At 56.0% G+C, this 16,782-nt stretch overlaps 1 protein-coding gene across 1 annotated transcript in view; it reads right to left on the reverse strand.

Annotated features, from left to right (window-relative positions):
* Positions 1-16,782, reverse strand: part of AGBL1 (AGBL carboxypeptidase 1) — a 636,726-nt gene that overhangs the window by 533,205 nt on the left and 86,739 nt on the right. The window contains exon 6 of the mRNA XM_070053460.1: positions 1,043-1,080. Coding sequence (XP_069909561.1) covers positions 1,043-1,080 — 38 coding nt within the window. The remainder of the gene's footprint in view (positions 1-1,042; positions 1,081-16,782) is intronic.

The raw sequence follows: 16,782 nt of genomic DNA on the forward strand, positions 1-16,782 counted from the left end.
CACCCACTGGGACGCTGAAGCCTGTCCGTGGCCCCATGAGCTCCTGCCCGTCAGTGCTCCCCGACACGCTGCATCGAACGCCAGCTGTCCCAACTGAGTGGCAGGCAGCAGGTAAACAGGGAGAAGCCAGTTCAGTCCCAGAAGGACCAGTCTCCTCCCCTCGGCCCCTGCTCGCTGCCCTCGCGGCGCCGGCACGTGGATCCGGCCAGTTCCATGAAGCAGGTGAAGCCAGGTTTCTTCGCGTGCTTGGGTCTGTCACAGGCAGCACCGTGTGACCGCCCCCTCTCTGGGCTCATGGTTGACAGAGATGTATGGTTGGCAGGGGATGTTTCTAATTTTATTTATTTATTTATTTGTGAGTTTCATTAAAGCTCACCTACTACCCACAGGCCTCAGGCTCCCCATCGAGAAACAGAAATCACAATTGAAGCAGCTGGTTTCCAAGGCACCAAATTAAAACAAATGAAGAAATGTTTTTCTTCAAAAAATAAAAATATCAAGCTACGACTTCCTCGCTCCCAAGTGCGTCGTGCCTTCTATTACATCGCACACTCGAAATTGACTCTCAACCTATTTAGGCCATGGCTGCCGGGCAAAAGGAAGTTCGCAAATTACTCAGACCCCCAGAGCCACACTCCTGCAATCATGCCAGCAACGGAGAAGAGCCCCTGTTTAATGGAACTTTGCTACCAGCACCCCGGCTGCCCAAGCCACGCCAACACCGCACCTGCCGAGAGCACGGAGCCCAGTGCAGGCATCCGCGTGCCCACGGGAACCCGGACTGCTGGCCCTGCTGAAGGGGCTGGAGTGTGGCCGCTGGCCGCAGTGGACCGTCCCCACCCAAGGTCAGCTGTCTGGACAGCACTGGCGCGGACAGGTCCGCATGCACAGATGCCCCCGCTCTGCAGTCCTGTACCAGGAACACCAGTCATGGTCTCCATCTCACCCCCCGCACCCAGGACCTGGTCTGTGCGGCCTCACGGTCGACAACGAGGGTTCCTTAACTAGAAACAAAGAACCAGTTGTCCGCAGAGGTGCTTACTGGATCTCAGCAGCATGGCCAGGACTTCCGTGGCTGCCCTGGGGAGAGAGGAGAGGGGAAGTCAGTGCACAGGGGGCGCCTGTCAGCCCCACGCCCCCGGTCTGTGTGTTCCTGGTGCCCCCTTGTAGCCCCTTACTAACCAGGCAGCAGGCCTCCCACTGACCGTGAGCTGACCAGTGAGCGAGGCACAGACGCAGAAATCACATCAAACAGGCGTCCACTCAGCCCTCAGAGGGAGCCCCCTCTGCCCCTGCTGCCCGCACCGGCCGGAGCTCTGCTGTGTGCCTCGAGGTGTGGGGGCCCCAGGGCGGGTGGGGAGGGGCCGGGAGTGTAGTGGGTGCTGCCGTGGCCGTGGGAACATCGCGAGGGAGGCTGTGTCCCTCGGCTGGGAGACGGTCTTGTCAGCTTTTTGCCTCCAAGTGCCCATCTGGGACTTTCTCTGCCGCTCTGCAGCCTCCCCAGCTGCTGTCCCGAGAATCTTCCCTCGCCAGCCCTGCCCTGGCCTCCGCCTGGCCCGTGAGAAACCGCACTCTCTGAAATACAGGATCTGATGTGGGGCGGGAGAGCCCGCCACGAAGAGGAAACAGTGGAGAGGATGAAGATGAACTGAAAACAGAAACGCAGGCCCGAGACTCCACTGCTTCCTGGGGCCTACGAAGGCGTCTCCCAGCCGCCAAGGCCTGGCCCTGCAGCCCCAGGCCGTCCTGGAGCCCGGGAGAGGCCAGCCCCCCACCCCCGCCCACGCCCGCCCACGCCCAAGTCCCCGCCTGCTCCTCTACCTGACCTCCGGCTGCCCCAGCGCCACCCTGGCTAACCCAGGGAGATCGGCCGGGGCAGTGGTCGGGAGGAGCAGCACTGGGTGCTGGGGGAAGCCCGGGTGTCCAGGACACCCAGGGCTGTGGCCACCGGGACTGGCCTCGGCTGGGCAAGAGAGAAATGGCTGTTTGGGGTAACGCAGGCAGCTGAAGTAACTTCCTGCGCGGGGTGGGCGGGGGAGAGTGGGGCCTGCCCAGGCCGGCCAGGTCTGCAAGGGCTCTGATGGGGGAGGGGCACTTTGGTTCGGGGAGCACACAGAGGAGGAAACCACCTTCAGTGTTTCAGGAGGCCAGGCCGCAGGCGGTCAGGCGGGAGCTGGGTGGAGGGAGCAGGGGCTGACCCCTGAGACTGGGTCCCGAGCAGTCGCTCCCATTTCCCGGGAGCAGGTGCAAGCCCTCGGCCCCCAGAGCGACCGCTCTCAGGCTACCCGTGCACAGACCAGGGCTGGGCACCCCTGGCAGAGGGGACAGCACAGGGGCTGCCTGACCCTCGGCCTGAGCTCAAGGGGACGCTCAGATCTGACCGGAAAGCACCAAACAGCACGGAAACAACAAACAAATCCGACTCCAACACCGTGTGGCAGGAAACAGCCGGGCAGTGCCGCGTGACTCGGAGCCATGCGGCTGACTCCCGGGGAGCCGGGCACGGCGGAGGGGGCCACAGGGAGTGCAGCAGCGGGCCACACAGGTGAGGACGGCGCAGGCGAGGGCGGCGCAGGCGAGGGCGGCGCAAGGCTTCAGGCTGAAGCCCGCTATTCCAAGAGCTCGAATTCAGCTCCAGTCGCCAGGGTGATGCGACCGCGAGGACAGGGCAGGGGGAGGCCAGGACTCGGCAGGGCCTGCAGAACGGTGAGCTCGGAGGGCAACGGAAGGGCGGCTCTGGGGATGCCTGGGGACCCCCGGGCTGGGTACACGGAGGACAGGAAGCCACCGTCAGCCCGAGGAGGGGCCCGGCGTCTTTGGAGAGAACACTCGTTTTGCTTCCAGATAGGCTGCGTCCAAGACGACGGGGAGACAGCGACGCGGGCTGAGCGCGCGGTAGGGTGTGCGTTACAGACTCACACAGCCAGGGAGGTTGTAGCCACGCGAGCAGGTGGCGTGGGTGAGGAAACACAACCAGACAGCACAGAGGACCGGCCAAGGGAGCCCCCACAGGAGGCAGGGGAGCAGGGGGTGCCTGGGGTGCTCGATTTCAAAGTAAAAGTCCCTGGACTGCCCAGGCACCGAGTTTCGCAAACTGCAAATGGCAGTTATAAAATTAATTTTGAACTCTGCCTCTCAGATAAATAAATAAATCTTTAAAAACTAAAATCAATTGTGTAAGCATTGACTACACTTTCAAATAAAAGAGGAGAAATCAGAACGGAATCCAGGAGAGCAGGATCATTGATGTAGCAGAGCCGAGCGGTGACCGGAGAAGCCCTGGCCTTGTGGCCTTGGGTGCCAGGTTTGCTTGATCTCTTGGGACCTCGTAGGCTCCTTGTCCGTAACATCTATAACTGATGGGCTGGTGCAAAGGGTGAGACAAACAGAAATTAAATTAAGAGCCTCCCACATTCCCAGAGGAACACCAACTTGAATGGCGGCATGAGTTATGGGCGATGGAACAAGTGCAGGGGGGTGCAGGCTCATTCCTGCCCCTGTGCCCGTGGCCAGGAGAGACCCCTGGAGAAAAACAGGTTCCTATCCCAGGGAGCCTGAAGAAACAGTGACCAAGCTATCTCTGGAAGTCACGTGGGCAGTGAGCCACCTGCACCAACATGAGCTATGTGTCACCAGGCCACACTGCCACACGCGTGGCTGCTTGCACGGCCCTCACTCCGCCTGTCTGTGCAGTGGGAACCCCGCAGCTCAGGTCGGCCACGGCTCAGGCTCTCGCAAGGCTGTGTGCAGGCGTCAGCCGGGCTCAGTCTTCACGCGCAGCTTCGCAGCCCGAGGGGGTCCTTGGCAGGGTGGACTTCCTTGTGGCCGCAGGGCTGACGACCCTGCCCGCCCCGCCCCACCCCGGAGGCGGATGTTACCCGGAGGCTTGGACGCCAGGAGACGGGGATCCTGGGCTCCACCTCAGAGCCGCCCCACCGCCCAAAGCCGCCTGAAACAGCGACAGGTACCGGGACCCTCACATCCTCCTGGCCAGGAACCGACCCTCCTCGCTCTCCCCCTTGCCAGAGCGAAACCGCGCCTTCCCCAGCCCCAGGCGTGTGTCCTTCCTGGTCCTGAGCAGCTGGGCATCAGCACGCGCTCCAGTGACCCCTGGTGAACTCCTCCCGAGCTCCTCTGGACCGTCCACAGTCCACATGCGGAAGGCGCCGGCTGCTCACAGAGAAATGTGATTTCTGGAGCCCTTGTTCCAAATTTACATTTTAATTTTTATATAATAAGTGTATATTAGCTACATGAGAATTTTAGGTATGTTGAAAAATACAGTTACAGAAAGCAAATAGAATAAATTAAAACCAGCCAACCGTCTCTCAGCTAGCCTCTGCCGGAGCCTCCTAACTAATCCACCCACCTGCGGCCGTCATGGTCACGGGCAAGGCCGTCTTCTGGCCCCAGGGACACCCTCGCGGTGCTGCCCAGCCCTTCTCACTTGGGAGGAAAGTCCAAAGCTGAGGCCTGGACTGGGAGGCCGCACCAAGCAAGCAGCTGCCACCTGCCGCTCGTGTCTGTGCCCCACCCCCGTCTGTCACATCACTGGTCCTTGTCCTCTGTCCCTGAGGGAGGGACAACCCCAACTGTCGGGGCCTCCCCCCTTTCCCTGCAGCTCACACCCCCCTCCCATCCTGATCCTGGCCCTGGACGGTCAGCCATCCTGTCCCCCTCCTGGCCGCCCCGCTCACCTAGTGTGTGGGGTCATTTTGTCCGTGGATGCCTTCTTCAGGCCGTAAGGTCTAGAATCTAGGAGACACATTTTGTTTGGTGCTATCCCGCCCTCACCACACAGCAGTATTTGAACATAGAGCACCGTCAAATATTTACTGAGCCTTCTCCAAAGCTGGGTGCTGGTCGAAGAGCTTTGCATGTGCCGTCCGCTCACTCTACAAATACGTGTTGAGCACGGGGTACATGGCAGGATAAGATAAGATCCTTGGGCTCAAACAGCTCCTATTCTCAGGGCGCAGGGTGAGTCGTTAGCAGACAAGAGTAGTTGCAAGAAGTACAGATGACTGTGACAGATGTGACAGATGGGTGGACAGAAGGAAAAGCAAGCCAGGCTGATGAGATCAGCAGCACAGAGACCGGCGGCTGCGGAGCCTCCTCGCCACGGCCGCGGCCGGACCAAGGTTGGAAGCGGGAGGTCGCCACACCAGCGCCAGGAGGAAGCGTGTGCCGCTCTGGGGGCACAGCCTGGGGACACTCCCGGGTGACAGTGGGCCTGGTCTGACCAGGGACAGAGTGGGGCAGCGCCGAGGGGCAGCGCTCCACAGGGCCTGGGAGCAGAGGCAGGCCTGCACGCCAGCAAGCACAGGACTCTCTCCAGGGTTCTGAGCAATGGTCCAAGCTGTTTCAGGACTTCTCCCGCTCTCCACTTAGAAATAAATAACGGAGACCACTGCTCCCGGGAAGACAGGAGGAGCAGCCCGAGCCAGTGGAGCAAGCAGACGACAGCAACACACAAGAGGGAGCCACCATGACCAGCCCGGGGGTGCGCCAGGAATGCAGGGCTGGTCTCCCTCCTGGAAGTCAACAGCACGGCCTCCACACCAATAGAACAAAGCGCTGAAAACCACAGACCTCTGAGAAAACCCATCGCCCTTGCGTGAAGATGCCACTCAATAAACGGGAGCCAAAGGGGACTTTGCCGAGCTGATAAGGAAGCCACCAAAACCCAAAGCTAATGCCATACTTGGAGACGAAGGACTGGATGCTTGTCCCCTAAGTCAGGAACAAGAGAGGACTGTCTGCTCTACCCGTCTGACATCGTACTGCAGGCTCCAGCCGGGGAATTTAGGCAAAAATAAATAATAGACCGATAGATGGTTGACAGAGCATACATGAGAGACAATGTACATACAAATTGGAGGGGAAGTACAATTATATTTGCAGATGATATAATCTTCGATACAGAAAAGTTTCAAAATCCACTAAAAATGGCGCTGGTAGCTGGCCTCGCAGTGACTGTGCCAGAGGAGAGGCCCACACCCACACCAGAGAGCCTGAATTCAAGCCCCAGCCGCAGCTCCTGGCCTCAGTTTTCTGATAAAGCGGACTCTGGAAGGCGGCGCTGATGGCCTGCGTAACTGTGCACCTGCCACCCGTGTGGGAGACTCGGCTGAGCTCCCAGGCCCCAGCTCCCAGCCTCAGCTTCACTGCAAAGCCACTGCGGGCATTCGAGGAGCGAACCGCTGGCGAGAACCAATCGCGCGCTCTCTCTCTCTCTCTGCCTCCAAAATAAATAAATTTGAAAATGTTTTAAAGAATCTACTAAAACGTATTAGAACTAAAAGGTTTGCAATATGCCAATGATAAAAGATCAACGTACAAACCAAGTGTGGTTTTTATACATTCGCAACGAATGATTCAAAATGAATGTTTTCTTAAAAATCCCATTTAGAGCTGGAGAGAGGCTGTGTGGGGCAGCAAGCTTACAGCCCTTCCTGGAAGCTTCTGGAGCCACAGCCAGAGTCCACCTGCCGCCCCCGGCCCCAGCAGAGCTCCCGGCCTCCGCAAGTCCCACCCCCGGTGCTTGTCCTGATGTTGTCTATGTTGCGGGATGAAGAAGGGCCTCTTGCACCTCCCAGTCTCTTCCTTTGCATTTGGAAGCACTGAATCATCACCTCTGCTGTGCTCTAAGGAAGCCATTGCGTAGGTGATGAGTGAGTGAATGGAAGAGAGAAAAGTAACGTGAGAATTATGGGTTTCTGTTCAAAGAGAACGTAACATAAATTCACCCTCCCTGCTCCCTAAACCCCGTTAACCTCAGGGTGGAAACACAAAAGCAGTGATCTGTAACAGTGGGGGTAACCGGAGAAGGTCGTCAGCCAGCCACTATCTCAGCAGATCATGGGAAGACAAGAATTCAGGAAGTTCACGGACAGATGGGACAGGGACAGGGACCCAGGGCCAGAAAGAGCTGTGATGAGAGAGCGGAAGAGACTCCAGGACAGGTGGGGGTCAGCCTGACCGTGAGAAGCCCAGCGAGGCTGTGGTGGAAATCCCACCGGGCCCCGCCTCATCGGCAACGCCGCAGTCTCGCGCTTGCAGAGTGCACGGACGCCGTTGAAGAAAGCGAGCTGATGCCGCTGACCCCACAGTGTTTCCAGCTGGACCCCATCAGCATTTCATAGCTGCCCGTGGGAGGGTGCGTGCTGTAGCTGTCTTCAGAGGGTAAGCAGAACACTTCAAATTTGCTCAGACTCTCCATGCCCGTTCCCCCTAAGCTGGCAACGGCGGCTCTCTGCCGCGAAGCGCGTCTGGAAGCCCACACCAGGCGTGAGCGCCCCAGCCCCGCACCTCCCGCCTCTCTGCGGCTTCGCTCGCCGTCACTAAGCAGTAATTCGCACCCTGCTTCCGTCTCCAGCTCCTCCCAGGAACCTCCCAGCCTCAGCACCAGGGCGCAGCACACCCAGAGTCCCCAGGGACGCGGCCTAAATCAAAGCTTCCCACGACTGGCAGGTGTGTGAGGTCAGAGGGCGAAGCTTCCAGTTTGGTGGATCGACTCTCCCAGGAAATAAGCGCGTCGCATCCTCACCACCTTCGGGTCATACGGCGTCACGGCGTCACAGTGGACGGTGCGACCCTGTTGCCCGTGGAACCCACTATCCACTTGCCAGGTGCAGGCCGGCAGCCAGCGCCTCACCCGCTGGTCCTTCCACAGCAGACCTGAGGCTGCCCCACTGCGAAGACGCCCAGGGCTTAGGGAGCCGAACTCAACTTTCACAGCTCAGCTCTTCTGGTGCCAAATATAGCACCTGGACTTTCTCACCAGAAATCGATTAAGAAACCAAACATAGAAGAACGAATGGAGTCCGTGTCACCGGACCCTGCCTCCCGGGCCCGACACAGGTGTGGTCTCTGGTGATCACATCAACAGACTCCTACTGGCCTCCTTGGCTGCCCAGACCTACTGTCCTATGCGAGTCGCCCACGAGGGCCCTGAGAAGAGAAGGGGCTTCTAACCCTGACCCCTGCCCCTGCTGACGTGGCTCGTGTGATGGGCTCAGTACAGAAGCTCTGTGCAGGCCACTGTTGGCTATGCAAAGCAAGCCCCGGATTCCCAGGGTGGCCCGGGAGCGGGACACGGCCTCTGCTTTGCAGACAGACACCCTCATGCCCTCGGCCACTGCTCTTCCTCCCTTCCCGCAGCCCCTGGTTCCTATGGTGACAGCTGGCCTCTACCATGGGGAGAGACAGACACCAGCTGCCACCTGCCAATCCCCAGTCAAAGCTACCCCAGTGAAGACAACGCAGACGGTGTGTTGCGTAGGACAGGGCCTGGCACCGGCTGAGCCACGATGCCCTGTGATGACGTCACACCTGTGGGTGGGAAGCTCGTTAAGGCGTCTTCCTCTCAGAGTGGCCCCACGCAGCATGGTTGCAGGATGCGCCGTGTGCTAGGGGGTCGGACCCCAAGTAGAAGCCTGCAGTGCCGACAGTCCTGTGGTGTCTCTAGTCCTAGCTGCCTTCCTGGAGACAAGAACACGGGAAGCTTCCTCTGCCCACGGGTGAGAGGTGGGGGAGGGGCGGAGAAAGCAGACACCTGCTATGGGACAGAGAGGGCCCATTGTCTCTCCTGGGTCCTGACTGATCCACAGGCAAATCACAGGAGCCCCGGGGATACCAATCCTGGATGTGCCTATAAATCATTAAAACCACTGTCGCCAACTCGAGTGTGAGGGGGCATGGTAGCAATAGATATGCGTGCTCCTGCCGTTAGATCATCGCATGTATACTCTGATAAACTTACGACTGCTCCCATTAGGAAAACTACACTCATTACACCATCACTCTATGCGGTGCACTTGTAGCACGTGGAAGTGTTTAGATGGGGGTGTGTTCAGACAATTTTTTCCCAATTTAAAGAATCCATGGTTCTTTGAGGCCGTACCATTATGGGAACAAATGGGGGGGGATAGCGTCTTTTGCTCTAGAAAAATAACATTGTGGACCTTACACGTGATGCAAAATAAGCGCTTTTAACTAATGACGCAGGGGAGCCCCTCGGCCTGCAGTAGCTGAGGTCTGTGACGACCTCTCCAGTCACCGGGGACCGAGAGACGGCAGATGACAGAAACGAGCCGCCGAAGACGAAGTGGGCTGGGGAAGGATCCTGTCTTCTTGTAACTTTCCGGATCCAGGGGAAGAAACTCATTTACAACTTTCCAAGCCTCTGATCCATCAAGTTAATGACCCTGGTTCTTTGTCTTTTCTGCCACGTATCTGGGCTGTCGCTGGACAAATCCCAGCCGGAAATGAGGCTTTAAAAAACGAAGAAGTGAAAAATGTAAACGTTTTCATTTTTGAGGAATTAAATGGGCAAAGCTTCCGAAATGCCGCATCTGGGCCTTCAGACCCCTGAGCGCGTTGATGACAACCGCATCGGCGTGGGGCCTGCAGAGCCCCACTCTTGCCGTTGGAAACCAGTGCAGCCCCCGTCTCTGAAAAACACAGCAGTGCCTTGGCCTCTGCTGCTCGGCTGCGTGGATTCCCAGGCCCGTGAGAATCGCCCGTGTTTATTTTAACAACCCCATTCACAGGATTAAATGGGTTTAAAGATTAAATGGCTTTACTTGGGTGGGAATTGCACATTTGCAGAGTGGTGTTGATAAATAAAATTAAGTTCAAATCATATAAATTACAAGAAGTCATTTCCCTTGTACACGCTGGGGACGTTGTTACACTTTTCCAGGGAGGCCAGGATCTCTGATGCTCCAGCATCCTGCCCGCAGCTCCGTCAGTTGTGTTAACCCTTGCGGTGCACATGGCTGGGAGGAGACTTCATCCCAGATGGGGAAGTCGGCATCGGGTGGCGTCACAATTTCCCAAGAGCACAGGGTCACGGATGGCCCCTGAAGAGCGAGCAGTCCCACTCCTGGGCACAGGCCAGACGAGGACGCCCCCACGTGGCTGCTCATGAGTGCTCGGCGTCAGCCAGGTCCATCCGGCCCCGGTCAGAGGTCCTGAGAGCCTCTTCCACGCCCACCGACACAGAGAACCTGGCGTTGCAGATTCGCAGGTCCAGAAATGGGTCCTGCTGACGGGAGCCCCGGGAGGTTTTCCGCGTTCAGACAAGCGTGGGAGCCGCTACACACGACACCCTCCCCAGCGGGAGCGGCCCAGGAAGCTGCGACACACCTGCACCTCGTACCCGGGCAGAGCGGCTGGGGGGGGGGGGGGTGCATTTGGTGAGCAGAAACAGCTTGCGAACCAGAAAGTAAAGCATCGAGCATGTGTCTAATTTTTACAAAAACTTTAAAAAACAAAAACGAAGGGAAGGAAGGGGGGTTGGGGGAGGGAGGGGAGGCGGGAGGGAAATGTGTTCACCTTCTTAGAGCTGTTCTCTCTATATCAGGCCCCAAACAAGAGCTCCGCCCCTTCCGCTCGGGTCTTTGTGCAACCCAAGAAGAGGACCGCGTGGCAGTTGTATGCCCACGCAAAGCAGCACACACAATTTCTTCTCATTTCTCACCCGCTAGCACGGCATAAGCCTCTTTCCTGAAGGATGACAGGACTTCTTGCCACTGCAATCATTTAAGTCATCAAAGTTATCATAATGATCTAACTTCTCAGAAATATGTAATATAAATCTTTTTTCATTCATCTATTTACTAAAAATTTTAATTGATTAAAAATGTAAATATTCATAGCATACCTGTGATGTTTCGATACATGTGGATCTCGGACATCAGGGTAAATTATCTGTCCGGTGAAGACATTCAAATCCCTTTGTCCAGGTTCTTTGGAACACACAGTGGTGATGCTTATCTGCAGTCACCCGCCATGCAGCTGAACACAGGACTGAGCTCGCCTATCCACTGTCCCTTGAGCTCCTGGAACAAAACCACACATGGACGAGCAGCTGACCTCCACAAAGCGCTCAGAACACGCATGAGAAAGGAGGACAGTGCGGTCAGAAAGTGGAGCCCACTGAGCACCCACGTGCAGAAGAGTGGCCCTCATCTCTCTCCATGTATGAAAACCAACTCAGCAGAGGTAACGACTTAACGACGCGACCTGAAACTGCGAAGCCATGAGAGACAAGATAGGGGAAATGCTTCAGGACGTTGGAGTGGGCAAGGATTTTGGGATAAGATCCCCAAAGCACGGGACACAAAGACAAAAACAGACAAATAGGATTACATCAAACTGAAAAGTCTCTTCCCAGCGGTGAGAGATGACCTACGGAAGGAGGGAGGCACCTGAGCAGGGGTTACTGCCCGGAGTTCGTAAGGAACTCAGAGGACCCACTAGCAAAGATAAATACGTGGCTCCCTTTAAGCACTTAGGAGCACCACTCCCTGAGAAGTTTACGACATACATGATTGTGTTGCAGAATCTGAGACACCCTGTGGTTTAAAAAGGAGCCTATTGTATTTGAATCAGAGCATCCCAAATTTATTTGATCATGGATTCCTTTTATTTTCTGTTTAGTGGACTTGCTAGCCTCAACAGAAGAGGAGACTGATGGGTGGAAAGACGTCCCCAGGGCTTTCCCAGGATAAGCACAGACGCGGGGTAAGGGACAGAATAAACAGGGGGTGCCGGGGACGTCTACACTCTGGGGCGTCCAGCAGCAGGCGCAGACACACTGTCCTGTGGTTTGACCGTCGCCACCACCACCTTTGGCCCCAAGTCTGCCATGAAACCTGCTGTGTAGACATCTACCAGGGAACACTGGCGGTGGAGTGATGCCGACTTTCCCAGATTTGCAGTCAAATTTCACATTAACCTGAGGCCGTGGGATCCCCCAGAGCCAGATTTGTGGACCCTGGAGATTCTGCAATACAAACACGACGTACTGCATTCCCTAGGCATCATTTTGATGGAGCAATCGTGTTGGGGGCGTCATTTCCTAAACTAGGCGCACTGAGCACATGAAATGTGTGTCGAGTTTAGAACAGAGCTGCCAGAGCTTACGCGCAAGGCAGCAGGGCTGGCTCAGCTGCGAGCAGTCGCTCTCGTGCACGTGTGCTGCCCGGGAAGCCTGCAGCAGATTGGCCGCTCCGAGCTCCGGAACACCCGCCCACCTGCCCTTGCCAAGGCACCTGCGCCGCCGGCTGCCCTCAGGAGGCTACCAGCGTTTGTAGGATGCTGTGACTGACATGTGTCTTCCCACTCACCTAGAAACTCCCTGGGGACGAGAGCAATTCTGTTTGTCCCCAGTGGCCCGGAACACTGGCCTATGGTAGCTGTCGTAAATGCACACACGAGCGAGGAAGGCATTTAAAAGCCCCGTCGGTCACCGGAACAAGTGAGTCACTGGTGCTTAGCGTCTGTACTTAAGGAATAAATTGATGCCCACCATAAAATAATGCCTGCAAGTCCAAGAGGAGACTTTACCGGACCAGGCTCTGCTAAGTCCTAAATGACAAACTGCAGGATGTGTGCCCTCATCCGAGGGGTCCTCGCACGTGCTGAAAACCCGCGTGTGCACTGCATCATCTTCAGCATCAAAGTAAACTCGTCTTTCATTTCCATTTTTCATGAACTCTTCAAAGTCCTCTCATAGATGCCTTTCGCCCAACACCTTGCGAGCTTGCCTCTTTGGTGCCGCGTTTGGTGGGGCTGGACCAGGACTTGGCAACCACAAGGTGACTCCAACCTCTGTTAGATGGCAGGGCGGGTTTCCTGTCTGTGTACGGCTGTGCCTTTTGTTCAAACCAGCTCCCCGGTGCAGGGTCAGGGGTCTGTTGCTCAGCCTCTTGTATGTCGGCACCACCAGCATCACCAAAGGTCGGCCGGTTGTAAAACTCGTTGGAGCTTCAGGAAGTCGGGTCTCCCAGTACTCAGGGGCTCAGACACAGAGAGCCTGCTTTCCAGAAAGTCCTAGCTCTAAAACCATCATCCCAGAGATCCGAAACTACAGCAGGCTGAACACTCGGAGGGAGCAGAAGCTGCAGGTGATGCTGCGGTCTGGTAGGGCAAGTGGGGAGTAAAAGCAAAACTATGGGCGCAAAGGCCCCGACTGCAGCCCGACAGGCCTCAGCTGGGAGTGCATACCCCACCCCCCACCCCCGTGCGAACGGCCAAGCGCGGACCAGACAGTTTGACAAACGATCCCGGAGAGCGCTGAGGAAGATGATGGAGGGAGCGGAACCGCTGATGTACGAGGAGAGAGGGTTTTGAAAAATCTAATTATGAGTTGGCCCGGCCAGACGATGGGTCTGCTGAGAAAGTGCAGACGGAAGTGGGGGCGTGCGCTCAGAATCAGCCCCCGGCAGGCTGAGGACAGAATGACTTGCAAGAGGACGTGAGTGGGAATGGAAGGGAGAGACACCACTCGGGGAAGTCGGGAGCAGGGGAGGGCCCAGGCTGCAGACCCCCTGCCACTCGGGACTGGGAGGCAGGCACCCTTCCCTTGCCTGGCTCTGGGAGAGGCTCTGGTCTCAGTCCCTGTGACTCAGGCAAAGGCTCCTGTGTTTGTGAGAGGAGAATGGCCACAGTGCCGCCTTCGAAATCTGGCTAAGGGAGCAACCCGCACCAGGGACCCCTGAAGACAATGCTGCAGGCACCACGCGCTGCGCACGGCTCTCCTGCACCAAAGAAACCCAGTTCCTTAGCCCGACGGCCGACCGCAGCTCCACGCGGTCAGGGCTCTCCCCGGCCCTGAGTGAGCGCCGCACAGAGCCAGGCCCCACTGTGTGCCCGCACCCCTGCCTCCAGCACCCACATTTAGCACCAAGCCAGAGCCACTCAGAGAGAGGGGTGGCCGCAGCCGCAGACTCAGGATCAGGGGGCGATCGGTGGGCAGGGGCGACTCCGCTGGGCCACCACCTCCTAACTCGGAGACACACGGAGTGGGCTTTAGTGCAGCGCTCCGATCTCTGACGCAGTGCAGAGTCCTTGACCCAAGAGAGCAAGTCTCATTTCTATAACTGCATTCTTCCGCCTCCATGTTTGTGCTGTTGCTCCTGCAGGCCATTAGCCTCTCACCGGCCAGCTCATCTCTTGGGAGAAGAATGCCGTGGGAAAGCTGAGCGGTAGGGACAGAAAATCCCCGTCCTGGGTGACGTCTCTGACCACACCCAGGACAGCGTTCCCGCCAGCCCTCAGCACAGCCGCTGTCCACACGGGACAATTATTTCGGTGTTCATAAAGGTTTCTACGTTTTCTAAAATACCATGTTAGGTTTTCCTAAGATTAAAAGACATTTTAACTAAAAATTATGGGGAAAATTAAGTGTAAAACAGAACCTATTTTTGGAGTTTATCACGCCAGCTTCAGGCAGAGAGGTGACTGGAATGGATGGATAGCCGGCAGACTGCCAAATGAGATTACATACGTGTGTGTACAAATACATATATTCGTCTTCTTTTTCATACTATCTGCATTTTCCCCTAACAATGAGTTTTCAGCTTTGTCCCATGCATTGTAAATGTTCTCCTAAAATATGATTTTAATGACTGTATAGCATCTGATGTTGTGTACACATCACTACGTAGTTTATTAATGCCCTATGACTCAATTTTTCTTTTATTTTTAATTGTTTATTATTAAGAACAATGTTACAAACTCTGATCATTTCTTTTTTAAGATTTATTTATTTATTTGAACGACAGAGTTACAGAGACAGAGGGACACAGAGAGATCTTCCATTCATTGGTTCACTCCCCAAATATCCACAATGACCAGGGCTGTGCCAGGCCAAACCCAGAAGCCTGGAGCTCCGTGTGGAACTTCCACGTGGGTACAGGGGCCCAGGGACTTGGGCCATCTTCAGCTGCTTTCCCAGGTGCATTAGCAGGGAGCTGGATCAGAAGCTGAGCAGCCAGGACATTAACAGGTGCCCCAATATGGGATATTGGTGTTCCAGACAGAGGCTGAACCCTCTGTGCCACAAAGCCAGCCCCTCTGATCATCTCTATGAAAGGAGTTGGAAAAATGGAATCTCAGGGCTGCTGTTGAGGTGTGGCGGGCAAGACCGCTGCCTGTGATGCCAGCATCCCTTACGGGCGCCCATTCCAGTCCGGGCTGCTCCACTTTGGATCCCCCTTCCTCCTCATGTGCACCCCTGGAGGCAGCAAGGGATGACCCAGGTCCCTGGGCCCCTGCCAGCACGTGGAGACCCGGACGGAGCTGCTGGCTCCTGGCGTTGGCCTCGGCAGCCCTGGCTGCTGCGGGCATTTGCAGGACGAACCAGGGGAAGGATGACGTCTCTGTCTCTGTCTCTCTGCCTTCCAAATTAAATGAAAAATTCCTAGAACAAGGGAATGGAACGCCGTCATGGTCTTTGATTCACACGGACTCGGGCAGTGTGTGAACAGACCTGCCCACACTCCCCTCCCCAAGCCTCAGCTCAGCATTGCTCAGACTGGCCCGCGTGACAGACACGGTGGATGTCCGGCACATCCGTGTGTACCTGCATCATGGCTTTCATTTCTAGATCAAACAGATTAAATTTATATTTTACTATCTACTAAAGACATATCAATATGTATAACACATTTGTATAAAGTATTTTGTATATAAAATTAGAATGATATCAACATGATTTATTATATAATTATAAGGCCATATTTATAAATTCACAGTATTTACGTTGTATTATAAGTAAAATAAATTGCTTCTCCACGTTAGGTGATAATGGGCTGAGATTTCCCAACACAACACAAACTTAAAATAACCCAAAAAAGTTCAGGTCAAAGGCACGCAGGGACCTTTACGAGAGAGAACAGTGTCAGGCCCCTAAGGCGTGGGTGTAGACGGATGGGCTGCACAGGCCCTGGTAGGCACTGCTCACACAGAGTGACCCCGGCTCGGCTGCCCTGGGCACGCACGCCCGGCCTGCCGAGCCCAGGGCACAGGCGTCAGGAGCGCCGCGGCGCCCCTTCTCCCAGCACTGGTTCCTAACTGGTCCCTTCCAGCAGCTGGGGTCGCGGTCCGCAGCCACCCGTGCATCTTGCCCAGCCTTAGCGCCCGCACAGGCGTGCCTCAGCTCTCCAGGTGGGCCGAGCGTCCCTGCGTGACTCCCGCTCAGGTCCTGAAACTCCAGCTCTCACCGAGGACTCTGCCAGGGCGGAGCTGTCGGGTGCCAGGGTCTCCGTGGCAGCTTAGGCACAGGGGGAATTCCTGTGAGTGAGCTGTGTGCTTTTGGGAGAAAATAGTGATTTCTGCTTTTATTTTTTTAGCAGAAAATTCTGTATGCAATTATCATCTTAACCTTGTTAGTTGTACCCCTCAGACACACTTCTCTCGTTTTGTGTCTGTTTAATGCATTGCCTTTTGAGACAGACGTGTGGAGCTCCAGGGAGGGGTACACGCCTGCTGCTGCGCCGTGGGTGCTGGGAGAGGAGCAGCCCCACATCCTCTCGCCGGGTCTCACTGTCAAGATAAACCCTCCCTTCGTCCCCTTTCACTCTCTGGCCTTCGTTTCTATTTTGTCTTATATGAAGGTGGCCACTTCTGTGTGTGTGTGTGTGTGTGTGTGTGTGTGGCTAGTGTGGCATTCCCAAGGACCTCCTGCGTCTGCCTGTCCGTGTCTGTCCCTGTGTCTGCCTGTCCCTGTGTCTGTCCCTGTGCCTGTCCCTGTGTCTGCCTGTCCCTGTGTCTGTCCCTGTGTCTGTCCCTGTGTCTGTCCCTGGGTCTGTCCCTGTGTCTGTGTCTCAGGTTTCTCGTGGCATCTCGTTTCCAGAATCTCTCCTGTGAATGCCACACGGGTGGCTTTCGTTTTTTTAAGATTTATTTATTTATTTGAAAGAGTTACACAGAAAGAGAAGGAGAGAGAGAAGGAGGGGGAGGGGAGAGGGGGAAGGAAGACGGGAGGGG

Source organism: Oryctolagus cuniculus, chromosome 12 (assembly GCF_964237555.1).
Source record: "Oryctolagus cuniculus chromosome 12, mOryCun1.1, whole genome shotgun sequence".
Classification (NCBI taxonomy): Eukaryota; Metazoa; Chordata; class Mammalia; order Lagomorpha; family Leporidae; genus Oryctolagus; species Oryctolagus cuniculus.